Source organism: Anarhichas minor, unplaced genomic scaffold (genome assembly GCF_050575085.1).
Source record: "Anarhichas minor isolate MPS153535 unplaced genomic scaffold, ASM5057508v1 ptg000029l, whole genome shotgun sequence".
NCBI classification, from domain to species: Eukaryota; Metazoa; Chordata; class Actinopteri; order Perciformes; family Anarhichadidae; genus Anarhichas; species Anarhichas minor.
In genome coordinates, this window is record NW_027466475.1 from 935,077 (window position 1) to 954,978 (window position 19,902).

Sequence of the window (19,902 nt, forward strand, 5' to 3'; positions counted from 1 at the left end):
CACACACACACACACACACACACACACACACACACACACCAAAAAAATAAAAAGTGAGCTACATGAAACTACATCCTAAAAAGAAAAAGCGAAATATTTTTTTTAAATAATTGCTTTATTTTGGCAGGGAGCAGACACATCAGAGTAATGCATTAATGTAAAATATGTTCTAAAATAATTCGGCTAAAATAGAACAAATGAGGAGAGAGCTGTCATTCACGTTCATTCAATTCCAGCTGTGTTGATCAGGATGCGCTGTGAAGTGGTCCTGCGGTGACGTCACTGGATTTCAGGCGGTCACTCAGATCGCCTGCGCAGAATACCGGCGTTTGTACGTATGTGTGTGTTGCTATCTTGTCCTTCAGTGTTAGTGAAGCTGCACGTGACCCCTCGGTCGTCTGGTCAGCTCTCGTGACACACTTATTTGAGTTCGCTACACGTTAACGGCAACATTTATAACGACGTAACAGTCGTTACTAAACGGTTGTTTTACGTGTGTGTCCGCGCGAGTCACGCGCTCTCTCTATCTCTCTCCCCCTCCTCTCTCTCACTCTCACCATCATACACACTCACTCGCACATCACCCGCTACAAACCACCCCACGAGCTCACAGCTGGTTAGCTAACGCTAGCTAGCTAAGCTAACGTCGCTTCCTCCTAACTGGCAACCGCTGTGTTTTAAAATTAAAGTTTTTTTTCGGTTATGTGTTGACGTCATTAACGTTGAAGTAATAACGGATCTATCCTCGTCCCCCCCCCCAACGGCTGACCGGGAGCCGCCATGGAATGCCGTGTTCTGTCCATACAGAGCCACGTAGTCCGGGGATACGTGGGCAACAAGAGCGCCTCGTTCCCATTACAGGTAAATACAACTGACATGCACCCATAATCGGACAACAGTACACCCGTTTTCGGACACGACCGCCGGCCGGTCTGATGACACGCCTGTCCACAAAAATCTGACTGCGACTTCCCAACAACAGTATAAACATACTCGTGCATATCCGGGTTATTTTGTTGAATAATTTTGTTTTTTTTAGCGCAAAAGACCATAAAAGATGGTTTCGCCACACATGCTGTGAAAATCCCTCCAAAAAAATCCCGGTTATTGTCATCTAGATTTCGTAACGACAGGTGTCGTGTGCATTGTGTTTCCTGTTCCCCTATGGAGGATAACATGGCAGCTTTCTCGTCACTGTTTATCATTCTTTATTTTAACGGTGTGACGAGGAGGAACGTTTTGATTGTGGCACGACACCTGTCATTGTGTGTGGGGTGTCCGATAATGGATTGATAGCAAGGTGAATTGTGGGTTGCCTCAGGCAGCCAACATTTGCTCACAGACAGACAGTCAGACAGACAGCTGTAATGGGAACATCTGGACACAAGTCCAGCCTCCTGCAGTGATAACCTGCAAGTCCCTCGCACAGGACGTACACATAATCAATACAGATATGTGCTGCTGCTCTAATAAAGTTGCACAGATTGTGGGGTTTATCATAGCTGTCAGTTGAACATGTTACCAGATTGTGACTGTAATTGCACATGAAGGCTTAAAGACCACATACACTTTGTTTATAAAGTTCAGTGGCACTGAAAGCATTGATTACTGCTTAAAAGTTGCTCCTTTTTAGGGATTGTCTTGCTCTTTGTTTGTACATTGTGGCCACTAGCTGTCCACAAAAACAGGACGAATGCTTACAAAACAAGTCATTTATTTGATATTATGAAAAAGCACACAAAGGCTATTATCTCCTCCTGGCCATGGATGTAAGAGTCCTCTCCCTTTATGATCCCTAATGTTGACAGCAGGATGATAACAGTGATTGCTTTGGATCTGTAATTGCCGCCGTGATGCTGGTGATAGTTTCATATTGTCGGTAGTGATGGAAGAGGTCGGTGTCGGCCGACAGTATACACCCTGAAAGACGGTCACTTGTTGTGAGAAGAGTCTATTTTTAGGGATGTATTTTGTGGTCGTCCTTAATGGCTGCTGGGCCTTCATGCATGTCACCTATGGATGATTGAGTCCTGTTGGTACCAGGCTAATGTTTAAATAGTGTCTACCAGCCTGCTGGAGCTTACACTAGACACTGGTATTAACCAGTACTTTGTACTCAGTGTACTGTAAGACCAGTTGGTGCTTGTGGCTGTTTAAAGACACAAGTATCTAATCTTTCCACCTCATTATGTGTTGATGTCAAGATGCAAGAGTGTTAGTATAGAAAAGATAACTCTTAATTGATTTTTTTGGGGGAAATAAGATGTCATAAGGCTATAACAACATTTATTATCACTGCACACGTATTACAATCATCAAATATTAATACTTAAACCAGTGTGTGCCGCTACCAATATTTTCCCAGAGCATGTTTAAAAACATTTCTACATAAAGTATAAGATTACATTCACGCCGTCTGATTATAAGATAAGGGAGATGATGATGATGATGATGATGTCAATGTCAGCAGGCGTGCAGGGCATCCCTTCTCTAATCGCAGGCCTGTCAGCAGGAAGCAGGGCTCTGATTGGCCGCCACAGGATTCCTCCTGGTGACGTCACTGGAGATGGAGACAGGCTGGATGGATTCAGTTTTCACATAGAGAGCATTTTTATGTATATGGAGTTAAATCAAATTAGTATATTAGTGTGATTTCCTCCCAAATGCAATTGCTTGCTCAAGGTAACAGCGCTCAAGAACAGAATAACTTAAGCAGATTGTTTGTGCAGAAGTCGTCCTGGGTGAGAGACCATAAAAGCTGAATAAGTGAATTATCAATGTGACGGGTTATTTATTCTCAAAGGGACGCTTTCTGTTTGCGTCTCACCCTCTTAAATGAAAGCAGCCTGACGTCAGAACCAGCAGCGGTGCAGTGTTTTTTGCTCAAGGACACTTCAGCCAGCTGGATATCTGGATATATAACAAGCCTTACTACATATGTATGTGGCAGCTCATTCAGTTTCCGATGATATTGTCCAAAGCGTCCTTCAGAGGAAGCCCTGTGAGGACATTCTTCATCGTCTGGAGCCAGACAGACTTGTGTTCAATGCTTGAACTTGTTCCTTGATTAAGCAATCACTTGATTAATAGATAACTACCTTGATAATTGATAAATCATTCACAATGCTGCTTTTGTTGGTAACAGCTTGTGAAATGAAGAGTTCAGCTAGCTTTCTATGTCTTCGTCTATGTCTAATTGGAAATCTGTGTCTTTGGTCCAGGCGGAAACAGCTATTAAATGGGTTGACATAGTGCTACTTAGCATGCTAACAGGCTTAATGGTGAACATGGTTAACATTATAGCTAAATGTATGTAAACATGTTAGCATGCTGACGTTAGCATTTAGCTTGAAGCTCTGCTGTGCCTAAGTACGGCCTCATAGAGCTGCTAGCATGGCCGTTGACACGTTTCTCCTAGTGCAATAAAATAAATAATTTTAACATAATTTTGGTCTTTGGTTTATAGACTAAGAGTAAGAAACATATTGTAGGTTGCAGTGCAAATACACCTTAAACTCTTGAACATACTGTAAGTTATTAATATTGATCACATAATTTGTAGGCTGATGCAGGAACAAAAAGACAATAACATAGAAATATGTTTATCATGTTTGCAAACTATAAATGTAGAGGAGCTAACCCAAAGCTGAGGGACTCTCTGCTAAGTCACGATGCAGTAAACACAGTGTTTGTGTTGACTCAGACGTGATCAGTCTGTTCTGTGGCACTCGTTAATTAAAGAAACTCTTCATTCGTTGGTTGCGGGAGGCCTTCCTCATCTGGGAATTACCATAAGTCTTCATAAGTGCTTCCTCAAAAATAAGGCAAACTGTTTCTAATGTTGGTTGATCTCCTCCGTCTGTGACGAGGCTTTGTAAACAGTCTATCTGTGTCACTGACTTGAGGCTCGTGAATGGAGCGAGAAAGGATGTGACCTAAATAACATATTCTTAGCCCCGTCAACATCAGGAGATGAGTACGTCGTTTTACATCAACAGTCAATCAGCAGGGAAAGAGTCCCGTCTATAAGACAGTCAAACACAGTTTTACTCACGACTCTGGAGCAGCAAACAGATCTTTTAGCAGAAAAACCTCCAAATCAATTCTAAATTCAACTTCAAGTCAATATCAAGCAGCTGAAAGAGTTGGTAGCACTTTTTGTTCTTGTGAATAACCAGAATCCTTTGTCTTGAATGGGAACCCATGTTTATTTAAAGTTGTGGTGTCCCGTGCTGTAAGTTTCCTGTTTAGTTTCTAGATTTACTTTCATGGTAATTTTAGAGGCTGTAGTCTCTGCTGTTGACTTGTATTATACACCTATGTCACTCAAATCAATGTGTAATATAACGTAATACAACTCAACAGCACCACAAAATACAACCGTTAAATTGACCTTAAAGGAGGCGCAACTGAGGACACGAACTCCTCGATAAAATACAATATAAAACGACATTATTACTTCCATGAAGGTTGGATTTACTGCATTAGTTTTAGTTAAGTGTAGCCAATCTTTACACTGAGAACTTGTTTTAAGTTAACATTTTCTCTGCTGGGCTTCTGACAGGTATGTCCAGCAGGACTGTATTCTTACTGTCTTTTATAATGAAGTCGTCTAACTTCAATAGAAACGGTGTCATGTTCTGCGTTCCTGACCCATGTTCCCATGAATGCCTCATGACGATGATACAAATTCACCTTTTCAGAGAACATGTGCCGCACCAGAGGAAAGTTTCCATCAGTCAGACGGCGATACAGCCCAAACATTGACAAAGCTCAGGGTCAGGGGGGGGGGGGGGGGGGGAGTCACTGAAGGCTGATTCTTGTATCTCAATTGAAAAGAACAAAGAAGTCATTCACTCTGCCGGCTTCCTGTTTCAACCTAATTAAAATAAAGTCATTCAGATAACAATTGACTGCGCACGTGGACGGGTCATGTGTCTTTCTCTCGCTCTCGCTGGTAATTAAGATAATCTGTTGAACAAAGAAAAGACACGGAGAGTTTGGTTTGTGTAGCTGTTTCCAGATCTGTGCAAGATTCAGCTGAGAGGGCGTTCTTTTTTTTATCTGAGCTCATCGATCACATCCCAAAAAAACAAAAGAGTTTTGTTTTTGTGTCTCTTTATTTACCAGTTTGAGTTCCAGATGCGTGTTTACATGCTGCAGTTATGAACCAATATGACACGGAGAGAATGTCACAATATGTAATATCAGAGAAAATGTATTTACTCCAACACATATTCATGTCATGTGATGCTGTTTTAAGGACGGCTAAACTCTTTCATAGTGTTTTTCAGCTCATTGTTTTGGTTTTCCCACCCTGCAGCTCCACTGCTTTGGTTCCCTCTCAAAGCGTTTTGTCGACAAAGAAAGACAAAGTTAGCGACTAGCTGGTGAACGTAGTGCAGCGCTGAATAGCTAAAGAGACAAACAGAGCTACGAGGAGAGTGAATAGTAACTGTTGTTGCAGGTTTAATGATTAAACAGGTGCTTTGGTAGCGGCATCACTTGTACATTGTGTGGTATATTTGTACTACTACACTGTGTGTGGCCGTTACTCCTAAGTTCCCCTGACTCCTGATCTGTTTCCTCTCTCGGTCCTCCAGGTGTTAGGGTTTGAGGTGGACTCCATCAACTCTGTCCAGTTCTCCAACCACACAGGTAAGACAGTCACATAGCATATTTATTAATGTGTGTGGGTGTGGGTGTGCATGAGTCAGTCCGATCCCCTGGTGTCGTGATGGAAGGGTTAGCGAGTGTTAGACGCCTTCGAGGCTGACGAGTCGACAGCTGGGTGAGTCACGTTTTTTTGGGGGAGGTCAGTGACTTCTCTGGCTGACACCCGAGCAGCTCTCCAACAACAGAGGGTGGCTGCAGGGGACGGACTCCGTCCATTCATATTTCACACTGGCTTCCTCTCTCTCTCTCCGTCTGGGGGCGCCTCGGACGCTTACGGTCTTGTTTTGATAAAGAAAAGATGCCAAAATCCGTTAACTCATCCTGAGGAGTACTACTCACAGAGGAACTCTCTTAAGTCTATTTACGTGTGGGAGGGTCTCACGAAAGGTGAAAGATTATGTTGTATTATGGGAAATATAGGATTGTTTTAAGGACTAAAAGTTGGAATATATCTGTTTCTGCGCCATTGTTGTTTTTGTGAAGCTACACGACCACATCAAAATAAATATTTGGATCAACCTCGTGACACCATATACCCGAGGATTAATCTTCAAGGAAAACCTTTTATTTACAGAAAAGGTCATGAGTTAACCAAAACTATGTGAGTCTGGAGGTCTGGCCAAAAAGAACACGAAGATGGAGGAAGTCTGGGGCTATATGAACCAGATCTTCCTCCCTTAAACTATCAGAAACATGTCGAAACTAAACCATTTATTAACTTTATAACATGTATCCAGAAACGAGAAGAACAAACGTTCTGTTTCCTAACACTGCTGACAACATATTCCTTTCACACCACCTTCTGTCAGTAAATATGTGTTTTACTCGCCTCCACTTCCACAGACAGATCTCCTGCTCCTGTTTACTCACACCATTTCAATGTGTTAGCAATAATTTAGATTAACTTGGTCTGATGATGCATCTCGAGTGTCTGCGTCCTCCCCTCTCTAATATGTTGATCTAATCCCCAGCCCAATGAATGAGTGATGTGCACTGTGTCTTCCTCCTGTCTTACACTGACGGATGGTGTCAGCTCATGTTACTCATGTAAACTGAACGTGAAGAATGAATCAGCTGTGAAAACAAACACATCTGCACAGCTGTTGCTTGTTGCTTCACAGTGGATTCAACAGCCAGACTCAGTGACAGAGTTTGACCGGATTTGCCCGTTCTGTACGTTGAAAATAAAAGGTAGAAAAAGTAACTTTCAACAGAAGAATGTCCTCTAAACATAGTATTTACTTAATAACACTACTGGCTGCTTTTGTATTTCTTACAGTGTTGATGGCCTTAACCCCCTCATGTCATGGTTGTCTAGTTTGAGAATAGAAGTAATCCCAACTCTACAATTACTCAGCGTTCGGTCAGCGAGCAGTTTGACATCTTATTGATGATGGGTTTGGTTTCTCCGCTTATAACCAGACAGGTTAGCTGCTGGTTTTTCATTTCATCGTTATTGAGATGGATGATGTTGAGTTTAAAGTCATCGGTTGTGGTGAGCATAATTGTCGGTGTGCTGTAGGATCAGTGTTGTTGCGTAGGCGAGTGTCTGTAGATGTAGAGACGGATGAAATGCTGTAATTTACATTTGAGCGGTTTGGAAGCGGTGGAGCCGTCAGACAAACATCATTTACTAAATGAACATCATGCTGTATTGAGGAAGACTTGAAACTAGAGATTGAGTCATTTTCTCATAGACTTCTATACAACCGGAGGAGTCGCCCCCTGGTGGTCAGTAGAGAGAATGCACGTTTTAAGACACTTCTGCATCGGCTTCACTCAGTAGAACCAGAGGTTGCCGCCTGCTTGCATGGTTTGGATTGTGTTGCAGCTAAAGTTGATGATTGAAATGAATTAGAGGGCTGTGGATCTTCTTGCAGCGCTCGTGTCCGTCTGAACACGGTCTAGACTGGATTCCTGTGAGCTCCGAGCTAAATCACGTTCAATTTAAATCTTTAGGGACCAATTAGACAAAGATAGGAATGACTGTTGTAGTCATAGGTCTCATGGTCACTGGTAGTGTGGTACAGAGTATACAATGACACTGAGGACGATGCAAAGATTCCTCAACAGAAATAAATCCTCACATCTGAGGTGTAAATTGTGTTTGTTTCAGTGACCTTATTACAAAACAGCCTGAGACTCTGGAGCCTGTTTAATCAGATCTCGGTTATTGTGGAGGCCAAACATTTGCAATTTTCTTCAAGGAGTGTTTGTAATTTGGTTTGACACATTGAAGACGACGTCTGCATCTGAGGAGGGAGACAGGGGCAGAGAAGGTGAATAGAGACACAGAGAGAGACAGAGAAAGAGACGCAGACAGACACAGAGAGAGAGAGAGAGACAGACAGGGTGGGAGTGAGGAAAAAGACGGAGGGAGTCGGAGAGAGGGCGACAGGACGCAGCGGTAAACAGCAGCAGGTTGCGAATTGCGACACCAGCGAATGATGACGACAGAAGCAGCTCTTATCTGTAGGCCTGCCTTCATTCACACACACACCATACACCACACACACACACACACGTACTATACACCACACATGCACACAGCGCTATGACTGCTCATCTCTCTTTCTGCCTTTGGCTTTCTCCCGGCTTGTTGCTTAGCAACCAGAACCCCCCCCACCCCCACCACCACCAGCACGTGACCCGGCTGTGACTCACCTGAAGCTGCGACATCATCGGCCTGCAGCAAACATGTCATACGCAGACTGACGCGCACCAACGCACGCTCGCATTAGCATTCCCGTCGCATTCATGTACATCCAGATCTGTCTGTGTGTGTGTGTGTGTGTGTGTGTGTGTGTGTGTGTGTGTTCACACTACTCGGTTACAAGCAAAAGTCACGTGGACTAAGAAGAAGAAGAAGAGACTTTTGAGTCATGCTGGCAGAGAGCAGTTAAAACAAAAATCTTTATTTAAGAACGATGCTGCTTTTTGGAGTTTGGATTGTCATTTTTTGTTTTGGGAGAAGTGACCTTTGTATCAGTGAAAAACATCTGTGGAACAGCTGGATATGAGCATGAATTCAGACTAGAGGTGGAAAGAAGCACTCAGATCCTTTCCTAACAGTAAAAATACTTAATTGCTGATAAAAAGTCCTGCATTCAAAAGCTTATTTAAAGCTCTACCATAACAGTAACAACCATATGGGAGAGTCCACACTGTCGTGAAAGATGTGGCGCAAAATCCTAAAGTCGTGAAAGTTGCGGGACACCGCAACTCTAGTATAAATACAGGCTTAATCAGCATTGTGTGAACTCGTTAGGACGAAACAGTAGTGTCCTAACCTGCCCAGACAAACCACATTTTAATATAAAGTTTAAAAGTTTCATCAGGTTAGTGGAATACAGGGGTTTTAATGTGTGTGTCAGCTATAGGGGGTGTTAACGTAAGCATAGTGTGTGTGTGTCTATTTGTGTCAATAGAATGAGGTAAAAAAAGGATGTGCAAAATGTTAGAGTCAGCAACTGAGCGAGCACAATAACTGGTCTCCTCTCTGCAGGTTATTCTCATTGGAGAGGTCAAGTCCTGACAGCCGATGAGCTCCACGTCCTTTATGAAGGCATCAAACTGAACAACGTCCACCACTACGACTATGTTTTAACAGGTGAATACTTTACTCTCGTACTTCACTACACTACCGCTGTGTTTGGAGTACTCCACCACAGGCTTCAGCTTCATGTTACGGTGATGTTGTTATGTTTGTGTTCAGGTAATCCTGCAGCAATGTTCCCTCCCGTCTCCTTCTACTTCGTCAGTACTTGTGTGCAAATTGTTCCGACAAAACTTGAGATCACAGTGAAAACCTTGAGGATCTAATAGCAGAGCTTTCTTTTGTGTAACTAAATTTGTGATTTAATAAAAATAACTCGATGAGCATTGAGCTACACAGCATTGAAATGTAACCGCTGCAAGTTTCGGTTTTCTTTTTAATCCAAGAATGCCAGAGTGGCTGCTATTTTCTGCTTAGCTTAACAAATAATGTGCATTTACACAGAGTACAATAGCTGATAAGTGTTGATAATAATAATGGTTATGTTGTGTTCAGGGTACACCAGAGACACGTCCTTCTTGGAGATGGTAGTGGACATCGTTCAGGAGCTAAAGAGAGCCAACCCCAACCTGGTGTATGGTAAGTAAGGGAGCCAAGTTTGCTCCGAGCTAAAAGAGGCTAAAAACAACTCCAGCGGTGCAGTCAGGTGATGATTCTCTGTGGCTTTGTCACCTTGAGCGGCCGCTTCAGCATCACACACAGTCACTCGCTCCATTGTTGTCAGAAACATGTTTTAATATGAGTTACACCGCACTCACTACGCACATTCGGCCTCTGATGAACCATTAAATGATGTGTGACAGTGAAACAAAATCCACCAACAGATACAGAAACATTTAAAGTGATAACCCAAAATGAATCGCATTAAATATTCAAATGTAGCTCGACGTTAATCCCGTTCTCGCTGTGGACAGCTCTCTCTAGCCCGGAGGATTTTCATCTCATGTTGCACAAATCAGTTTCACTCAAATCAAGACGATGTGTTAGTGGATATAAGACCTACTGCCACTGTTCAAATAACAACAATACTACTTACGGCTGCAGGTCAGACCTTAAAACTATGCAGAACTGTGTCCAAAACAACTATCGTACTGCACCCGTCAAGTATTATAAGATGGCACCAGATGCTGCATTAGATTTACTGATTCAAACCGTCATTTTGTTCATTTTTATTCTGCGTTTAGAAAAAGAACTCTTCCTTGTAGGTTGTTGTAAAACAATAAACTATTATTCTGGTATTAATACTGAATCTCAGGTTTCATGTTAGAACTGATATTTAAATATTCTTAAATATATAAAGACCGCTTAAAGTGGAGAAATGAGTGTTTATTTCATCGCTAACATTGTATTTCTTTCTTTAAAATGCTGGAGTTTGTGTCAAGATTGAGGGATTTTTCTTACCTTGATGTGTTTCTGCTATAATTATTTAACGCTGCTCTAATACGTACTTTTATATTATCAACTGCATGTTTTAAGAGGTGGCACTCGTAGTGACGCACCAACAGAGAATTATCACCTGACTCCACATCTCCTCTCATCTCTGCGGAGCGTTTTAGCGTCTTTCAGATCCTTGTTTTGGTCGAACAGCTCTCAGCTTTACTGTTTTGGTTCGCTGTCATCGCTCTCTTGTTACAGCAAAACATCTCAGGTAAACCCGGTAACAACCGACCTGCCCAGACAACTAAACTACCAGCAATGTTAGCGACTAGCTGGTGAGCATAATGTAGCATTTTGAAGCTACAGAGACAGATATTTCCCTTTAGGAGTTAGAGGAGATCAAAACTAAACAATCAGAAGAGTGAATTTTTAAGACGTTTGCCTGATGGACGGAAACACGACTTTAAATAAATGCTAACGTTGTGGCGTACCTGCTGGATTTTAAATCAGCAGCTGTCTGCCACCAGATGTGTAATGTAGAGTTACTAGCCGGACCTTTCAGTCGTCTTTGTGCCTCTACATGCTGTGTTGGATGTGTTTACATCTCCAAATCCAGCGTCATGCCTCCCTATCGCTGCAGTATTTCTGTCTCGGTCTGACTGACCGAGTGTGTTTGTGTCGTTTCAGTGTGTGACCCCGTCCTCGGTGATCATGGATCTATGGTGAGATCACTGGCAGTTCTATGCTCCATGTCCTGCAGCTGCAGTTGTGTGTGTGTGTGTCTGTTGTTATTAGATTCTTGTGCCTTTAATGTGTGTGGGAGGGTTTTAGTGCTCATCCTTGTGTGTGTTATTACCTGTATGTATTTCAGTGTGTTAGTGCTGTGGTGGGGTGGTGTGTCACACACACAGTGACTCACTCTCTGTGTGTTTTCAGGGATTTAAGATCATATTCTGATGTTAGAGCTCATCATTTAAAACAAAGACCAGAGGAATGATTGGGCCCCCTCATTCATGTGTGTGTGTAGTCCTTCATTTAGAGCTTTGTGTCTCCTTCCTCAGTACGTTCCTCAGAACCTGTATCCGGTCTATAAGAACAAGGTGGTTCCTGTCGCTGACATTATTACTCCCAACCAGTTTGAGGCCGAGTGAGTACAAGATTTATTTTCACATATGCAGATTTGTATAGATATAAATCTAGCGTGACACGTCTGTAATTACTTACTTAGTTTAGATTACCGTCACCTCAGTGAGTAACAGTGTGAGTAGCAGAGCATTAGTGAGCACCATCTTTATGTAAGGCCACTCATGCATGTTATCTAACGCCTTCATTTTGTGGTTTGACACATTTGGGAAAGAATTAGCTGATGCTTCTTGTTTTACCCTTTTAAACCACGTAGCTTTAAAAGTAGATTTATTTTAATTTATCCTACATTGTCACTGTTTGTTCAAAGTTAAAATACTATGTTGTTTATGGCTCCTCGGTAAAATCAAATTGAAATATACATTATTTCATTTATTTCAAAGATCTCCATTGAGAAACAGGACGAAGTTTCTGTCGGCTTCCTTTTTGCTTGCGTTGACTGAATTGCTGCATTTATGAAAAGCAAGAACTTTACGCCACAGTTAAAGAGATAACTGTGTCTCAACTCGGTTATGTTCACTGTGAAGTTGCTCCACCTAGTGGTGTCTCCGTACGCCTGCAGATCATATTAAAGGTTTTCCTAAATATTAAAGGCTCACTTGTGTGTTCCCATAACTGGCACGAGTACAAGACGTTATTTCAAAGTCTTTTCTTTAGGCTCTTAAAGGGGAACGTCTGTGTTTTCAGTGGATGTTACATCGCTGTTTGCTTGTGTTGTAGATTATTGACGGGGAAAAACATCACCACAGAGAAAGACGCTGTAGAGGTAAGAGATCGCTCACGATACAATCCTCCCTTTCCGTTCTTCTTGCATAAGTACTTTACAGAATAAGCTGTTTTCTTGCTTGATTGGTCTTGCTGCTGACTAAATACATGAGTATCTGTAGGTTATGGACCTCCTCCATGCTATGGGCCCAGACACAGTGGTCATCACCTCCTCCGATCTGCCCTCCAGACTGGGAGACCGCTTCCTGGTGTCGCTGGGCAGCCAGCGCCAAGGTAGGTTGACGTTATGTGTGAGTCGTCTGTGCGCGTGAGTCGTATTTGTTTGTCGACAGAAAACGAGCCTTTTTCCAACGTGTCGTGTCTTTGCCGCTCAGTTCGTCCCGACGGCAGCAGGACGACGCAGAGAGTTCGAATGGAAGTTCACAAAGTCGACGCCGTCTTCGTGGGAACTGGAGATTTGTTTGCTGCTATGCTGCTAGCGTGGACGCACCACTACCCCAATGACCTAAAGGTGCAGTAACACGACTGAAGATGAAGTCGGCCACGCTGAGCGGAACACAGGGAATTTAGGTTTTGATTTGATCAGAAATGCTAATAACAATAACTACTTCATTCCCACTCTTCTCAGATGGCCTGTGAGAAGACTTTTTCAGTGATGCATCATGTTATCCAGAGGACTATTTCATATGCTCACGGTAAGAAAAGTAGAGCTTGTAATCAACCTAATCTAATCATCTATTTAATGCTGAGATACATAGAGACGTGGGGTTTTGCGATGGCTTTGTTGATAGCAATATTTGCTAAATATTATAAAAACAGATCTGCTTCTTTTATCTAACGCAACACTCCACAAAGACTTTGTGACACGCATGTAATGTGTGTTTTTAAAGCTCTGATTAAATATATTTTTCCCTCTGGTGAGTTTAGTGAAGTTCAGTTTCACTCTCACACTTTCTATTTCCAGCCAGGGAATCAAAATAAAGGAATCAGTGAATAAACACACAGCTTTCACCTCCTTGAAATCTATTTGTGTCCAGTACATCTCTGATATCATTCAGCCTGATTGCAATCACAGCTGCGTAACACTATGAGGGTTGTATTTTTAGATGCAAAGTCACTGTAACTCACTCAAAAGCACCACTTACTGTACTTTCATCAGCCTCCAGATTATCCATAAAAAGGGAGAGCGGTTTATTGGACCAGGAAAGGAAAAGCACCAAAAGATACAGATGTAGATATGGTTTCAGATTGTAAACTACAATCATCACAGGTGGCAGAAACATCCCAATGCAGAAGAATGTTGAGGATTTCTGTCATGTTTATTCACTTTAGTTTGCGTAGCTTTAAAATAAATGCTAATCTTATTCGTCTGTGCGCCCCCCCCCCCCCCCCCTCCTCTGTCTCTCAGAGTTAGCAGGTCCTGGTCGGAGGCCCAGTCCGCCCCAGCTGGAGCTGAGGATGGTTCAAAGTAAAGCTGACATAGAAGACCCTGCTATAGTTTTGAAGGCCACAGTCATATCCTAACATTACCGACCCATAAGACTCATGCTAACCTTGTCCTCTTCACCCGTGAATCTCTCAAATCCAGTATCTCGGTGAATCTCTCATCGCTGTAAACCTTGACTGTTGTTTTCCAAACTTCAACACCTCATCATCCAGACTCCTTTAAAAAGAACTCTTAGTATTGTAACCCCTGTAGTCCTTTCAGCCTAAACCCTTTACCCCCTTAAGTCCTCAGTGTCCCGAACCCCTTAACCTGTGACCCTTCTACCCAAAACCCTGTTTTGGAACTAGAGCCATGGATAGACAGAGAGTTAGGTCTGGTTGGACTGCGTCTCTCTAACGCGGTATGTGACACTGTTGTTTTTATAGAAAGCTGTTTAACAAGCGTGCCGTATATTTAAAAAAAACACATACTGATGATACAAAACCCTGAAAATCCATCATATTTTACAGTCATATTTTACAGTATTTATCCAAAAAGTGATCTGAATTGATTCCAGCTGCTGAATGCTCCAAATCTCTACCTCTAAATTACTAAATAACAACTTGCCTTTGCTTTATTACTGCCACTCCACTCAACTTACGTACATTTGTTTGACAGACTTGCACTCTAGCTGTGTGTCTCCACACACACACACACACACACACACACTGTAGCAGGATTGCAGCACTAACAGTGTCGGTGCTGCAAGACTAAGACGATGAAACGCTGTTTATCCGTGGCTCTGCACACCACTATTTCAACCCCCCCTCCCCCGTCTTGAAGCAGTGATGTAATGGTGACCAAGTCTAACCCCATGAGACCCCCGTCAAAATATAACAAAGGACAAAAAAAAAAAAAAAAGGACGCACAATGTATAGTTGATGTATAGATGTTGTACTATAACTGTATTGGACCATCTGTATGATATCTTCTATCTGATCTGTCTATTGGACCATTGTGTTGATGCTACTGTACTATAGACCACACGCACTACGATATCACCCAAACCAGAGACGTCTGGGTTGGTTCTGGCACTCCTGGAGGCTCCAGCGGCTCCGGTCGTTGTCACTTAGTAGTAATAGGTAACCGTCTTAATAGTCCTAGCGAGTAGTTGAACCTCTTGAATCGCAGCGCAACGTAAAGAAAAAAAGGGCAACCTGAGCTGTCTGACCTCGGTGCCGGAACCAACACACATCACATCCTCTGGCCCAGAACCCTATATCTGAGAGTTGTGCCGCTGAATTTACTGGAGGCCTCGAGAAGTCGTAAACGGAGCAGGAGATCCCCCCCCCCAACCCCCCCAAACCCCCCCATGTCCAGTAGCAGCTCACCCAGTGTCTTGTTTAGGCCGCTTCACGCTCCACTGTGGTCACAACAGAAAGGATGCACTTTTTATGGGATGCCTCGAGTTTCATTTTTATTATATTAATAACTTTATATTGTAATGATTTGAGATATTTGATATCTGTGCTCTAACCTTCTTTTTTCTATTATTGATTTATATAATGACATAAATTCGTCACTATTTCCCAGAGCCCAAAGTGAAAAGAAAACCAAAAGATATTCAATTAATAGTTAATTAATAGAAAATCCAGAGTATCTGACACAAGTGTTTGCAGGACAATCATTTAAACTATGTCAAAAACACAAGATATTTATTATCTAAATCACCAAGAAGACCTTTTTTATTACCACAGTTTTGTGTTTGCTCACTCAGCTACTAAACTAGTTAACGTAACTTGCTACCTTGATTACAGTCAATCTGAAGTCTTCAGCTGTGTTCATAATTAATCATGAGTGTCTCTGTCAGGCATCACAGTATTCTGTTGTCCACAGTGGAGCGAGGTTGGGAAGACGTGAGGAGAAGATGACGTCATGAGCCGGTTTCAAACCAGTGATGTCGCAAGAACTCGGCATGTGCCTTAGCCCGCTGAGCTACCGGGGTGCCACAGGAAAAGTTTAATGAGACTTTAACACTTTTAATTTACCTCAGAATCTTCTGGTTTCCCCTCGTTGCTTCCCGGTTTGAATGTTCAGCAAACTGCTAAAATTTCAACCAACATTACTTGGAAACAACGTACCCTTTTTTTCTTTTTGGGGAAAGTGTAAACCAAATAACCGGAGGCTTTAAAACAAAACAAAAAGAAAATCCAGATGCCGTCAGTGTCCCACCTGAGCTGGATGTAAGGTTCTGGGCAGGCCAGTGTAATTCTGTACTGCTGTTGTTTCTCTATGGACTGTACTGTGATACTGCCTTAGGAACCTAACACCATAACACCACCATACTGCTTCCTGAGGGGGGAGGAGGGGGGAGGAGGGGGGAGGAAGGAAACAGGACATGTCCTAAATGTAGGTGCGTGCACCTCAAACGAGGAGGACTTGAGATCTGCTAAGAGCTTCTATTTCAATTTTTATTGGTTGTTGTAAGCAATTATGTTTTTCTTTATTTTTCAATTAACCAATTAATCGTTTGGTTTATAAAATGATAGAAAATTGTGATCACACTTTCCTTCAAATTGCTTGTTTTTTTCAACTAACAACAAAAAGCAGTGGAGCAAGTTCACTCAGAAAATGATTTAAATATATCAATCGAGTAAAACTCTTTTTTGTTTTCTAGACCTAATCTGAAAACACCTCTTGGACTAAGGGTGGGGGGGGGGGGGGGGGGCGGTCTCATTTCTAGAATTTGCAGTAGTTGATATTGACTTCTGTACTAGTGCGGTTATCTTGTGCCACTGTAGCGCTGATTGTCATATCAATAACAGACTGCGCTTTAAGCTCTGCTAGAATCAAACATGTGCACTATCCAGCCCTCTGCTTCCTGCTAACAGACCAGTCAGCTGTAAAAACAAAGGTGTGTCTATCTGTGTGTGTGTGTGTGTAAATGTCTTTTATGGTCACAGGGTTTTGTGTGTATGTGTGTGTAATGAAAGAGGAAATCCTTGAGAAGTAAAACTAAAAAAGATGGAGAACCACAAAGGTTTAAAAAAAAAAAAGAGACATGAATAGTGTACATGAGGAGGGGAGGTTTGTTTAAGAGGACAATCATTCCGTGATGTGACGCAGTGTTGCACGACTTCTTTTCTCCGATCTGCTCAAACAAATAGAGGGTTTTTTATCTTCAACGTTTCCTTGATGCCTCACATCCTCCTCTTCCTCTTCCTCCCTCCTCCTCCCTAACCCGCATGCAGATAGCTCCTCCCTGCAGTGCCAGTCGTCTGTGTCTGTAGCGCTAGTTTTTAAACCTCGCTGTGTGTGTGTGTGTGTGTGTTTGTGTGTTTGATGGTTATACTGTACCCTGACTTCCCCCCCCCCCTCCATCACTCTGCTAGAATGTCACTGCTTTCCATGCTGGTCCTCAAGCCGCCTCTGTCTCCACCTTCTTGTGATACAACTTAGCTTCCCTGCTGCTTTTTATTTCTCACCGTGCTCCACCCTCTTCCTCCATCCTCACTGCTGCTGCTGCTGGCTTGTTTAACTGGACCGCTAAACATCTGGACTGAGTTGCACCAGCTCTTCGTATAATCCTTCACTTTGTGCAGAAAGCTAGTTTTAAACTTGCGAGTTACAAAATGGAGTTGCCCCATTAGAGATTTATCTCGTTAAGACTTTAGTGTGTGAATCTATTGTTGAGAGACGTCCCAATCAAAAGCAATCAATTATGGAAACAGGAAGTCACTGTACAGCACAAGCTTTGACTTTTAAGAGGTTAGACATTAATCTTGACTTCCAGTCTTTTGTAAGTGTAGGTATGACTTTGCTTTATTCATACACGGAGAAATATGTGAGGTTAATAGTTATTACTTTTAGTAACAGGATCCTACATGAGCACAGAAGTTTCTGCCAAAGTTCAAACAAGTTTTTTTAGTGTTTGAACCCTTTATGATGAGGAAGACGAGTCTGAACTTACAAAGAGCTGCTGGTTACTAATGAAACAACGAACGTAGTTTGGGCTCACCGGGCTACAAAGAAAAGAGCAACCCAAAGTATTGGTTGCTTTATAATCCTTTGTGTTAAGTGATGACACATTATCTTGACATTGGACAGAATACTGCCTGAAAGTTTGTGTGTCGTGGAGTTGGCGCTCTCACTTTGGTGGTGGAGAAGAAGTGTGTGTATCAGCGTATAAAGAAACAGTTGGCCAACATACATATCCGTCAGAAACAGAACAACGTGGGCCAATATTCCCTCTTTTTTGTAACCGTTTTGCTCCACAAACCCTGAGAAAATATTGTTGCTAAATATATAAGAAGTCATTGTTAGTCGGACGGTTCTGAGCTGAGCAGGGAGCGTTTCATCAGATTGTGTGAGTTTGTTTCCTACGATTTCCTGTAAACTGCCACTTTTTATGTCCTTCAGCCCGGCGAGTTTAAACAATGAGCTGACAGCTGCAGAGTTGGGATGCTAGTTTTCGGCGGGATTAGCAGCTCTAGCAACCCTTTCACATTAAAGGCATTTAATTCGATGTCGATGTGAAGTCTGAGTTACGCTTTAAGGCTGATTAGTCTAAACTGTGTGGTGAAACGTCTGGAGCTCTACAACTGTTTTATTTATCGTTTAACTGCAGATTGGATGGTCAAACAATAACCAGATGTTTGTCAGTAATTGAGATGCTCACGACGATGTGTGCTTGATGCTCACCAGAGTCCACGCTTTGCCTCCTCATATCTCCTCCTCTGTGCACCTGTTGCGATGGAACCCCCCCCCCCCATCCTCATCCGTTTGGTTTACAAAATGGCTGCCACTAAAAAAAACACGATGGTCCAACCGTCTGTCTCTCGACTGTGGTCCTCTCCGCCCGATTGACAGTTTTGTCTCCAACATCTTGTTTTTATTTTTTATGTTCTTGGTGGCCAAAACAAAAACGAGGAAATGTACTATTCATTGTTCGGTAACTGTTTTTAGTGCTATGTTTTTGGAGCGTTACGAGTATTTTCTAACATGTTACAATAAAAGATTGTAGTGTACAAATTCACATTTATAAAATATATATATATATAGATATATATGAGAAATGTATGTTCTAATGCAATAAAGAGAGATTAAGAATTATGAAAATTGGATCACTCTGATTATTATTTGCATTTGATATTATCTCACTTGCTTGTGTAAAGTCTTCCTTCCTGTTTAACATGCTGCTCTCAGTCGGTTACTGTGTAACTGCTTTTTGAACTTTGAATTCATGGAACAAATATTCACCTGAAAAAAATCACCCTTTCGTTAGATATTCGGTTTCCTGCCGTGGTTTCCTGTAATCCTTTATTTGACCCACTTGTTCTCTTTGTGACTGAAAACAATTAGTCAACTTCTTCGTCCATAAAGTACAGTTTACAACAACCCTACATGATGTACAAATGACTAGCATAAGCAAGAACGGCGTTTTGATAAAAACATTAGGTTGTAGCCTGTTGTCTACTTTACTGCGGCTGCAAAGAGGCATCGTTTGTGGGAAGTCTGAAATCTGTGAATATCTTTCACACTTTGACGTACTAGACTACATTAACTATGTAAATGCTACCAAACGTTTTTCAAAAACCTTTTTGCAAAGCTGATTTACTTGCCCCTGAAAACATTGAATCAAGAAATAGACACAGAAGCCACCAGCTGCAGAGGATGAACCTGTGGAGTTTTAACACGGTGTCCAGACGGAGATCATCGATCCTTTTCCTTGATAAAATCAATATTTGTAAGTATTTCTTTGTAAGTTAGTGGTCCCTCATGACTTTCACCTGCCAGGTTGTTTTTATTTGAAAATTGTGAAGCTCTCAGCCACATTCTATTGTTTACATCTCTAAAATCAAATAAAAGGCTGTCGTGTTTTTGTGATTGTGAAGCCCTCTGAGGGAAACTAATGATTTGTGATATTGGGCTATACAAATAAAACTTAATTTAATGTCTTGCATTTTAACATGTCATATTTCAAAAATGTCAACTATGT

The 19,902-nt window shown here is 42.1% G+C and overlaps 1 protein-coding gene across 1 annotated transcript; it reads left to right on the top strand.

Moving 5' to 3' along the window:
- The first annotated feature begins 322 nt into the window (after positions 1-322).
- On the top strand, positions 323-16,468 carry LOC142964069 (pyridoxal kinase-like). The gene is made up of 11 exons (XM_076104193.1): positions 323-861; positions 5,604-5,658; positions 9,182-9,286; positions 9,728-9,811; positions 11,297-11,331; positions 11,671-11,756; positions 12,473-12,518; positions 12,640-12,751; positions 12,853-12,989; positions 13,107-13,173; positions 13,887-16,468. Exons 1-11 carry the CDS (start codon positions 781-783, stop codon positions 14,000-14,002), a joined length of 924 nt encoding a protein of 307 aa, XP_075960308.1. The 5' UTR covers positions 323-780; the 3' UTR covers positions 14,003-16,468.
- Positions 16,469-19,902: the final 3,434 nt, after the last annotated feature.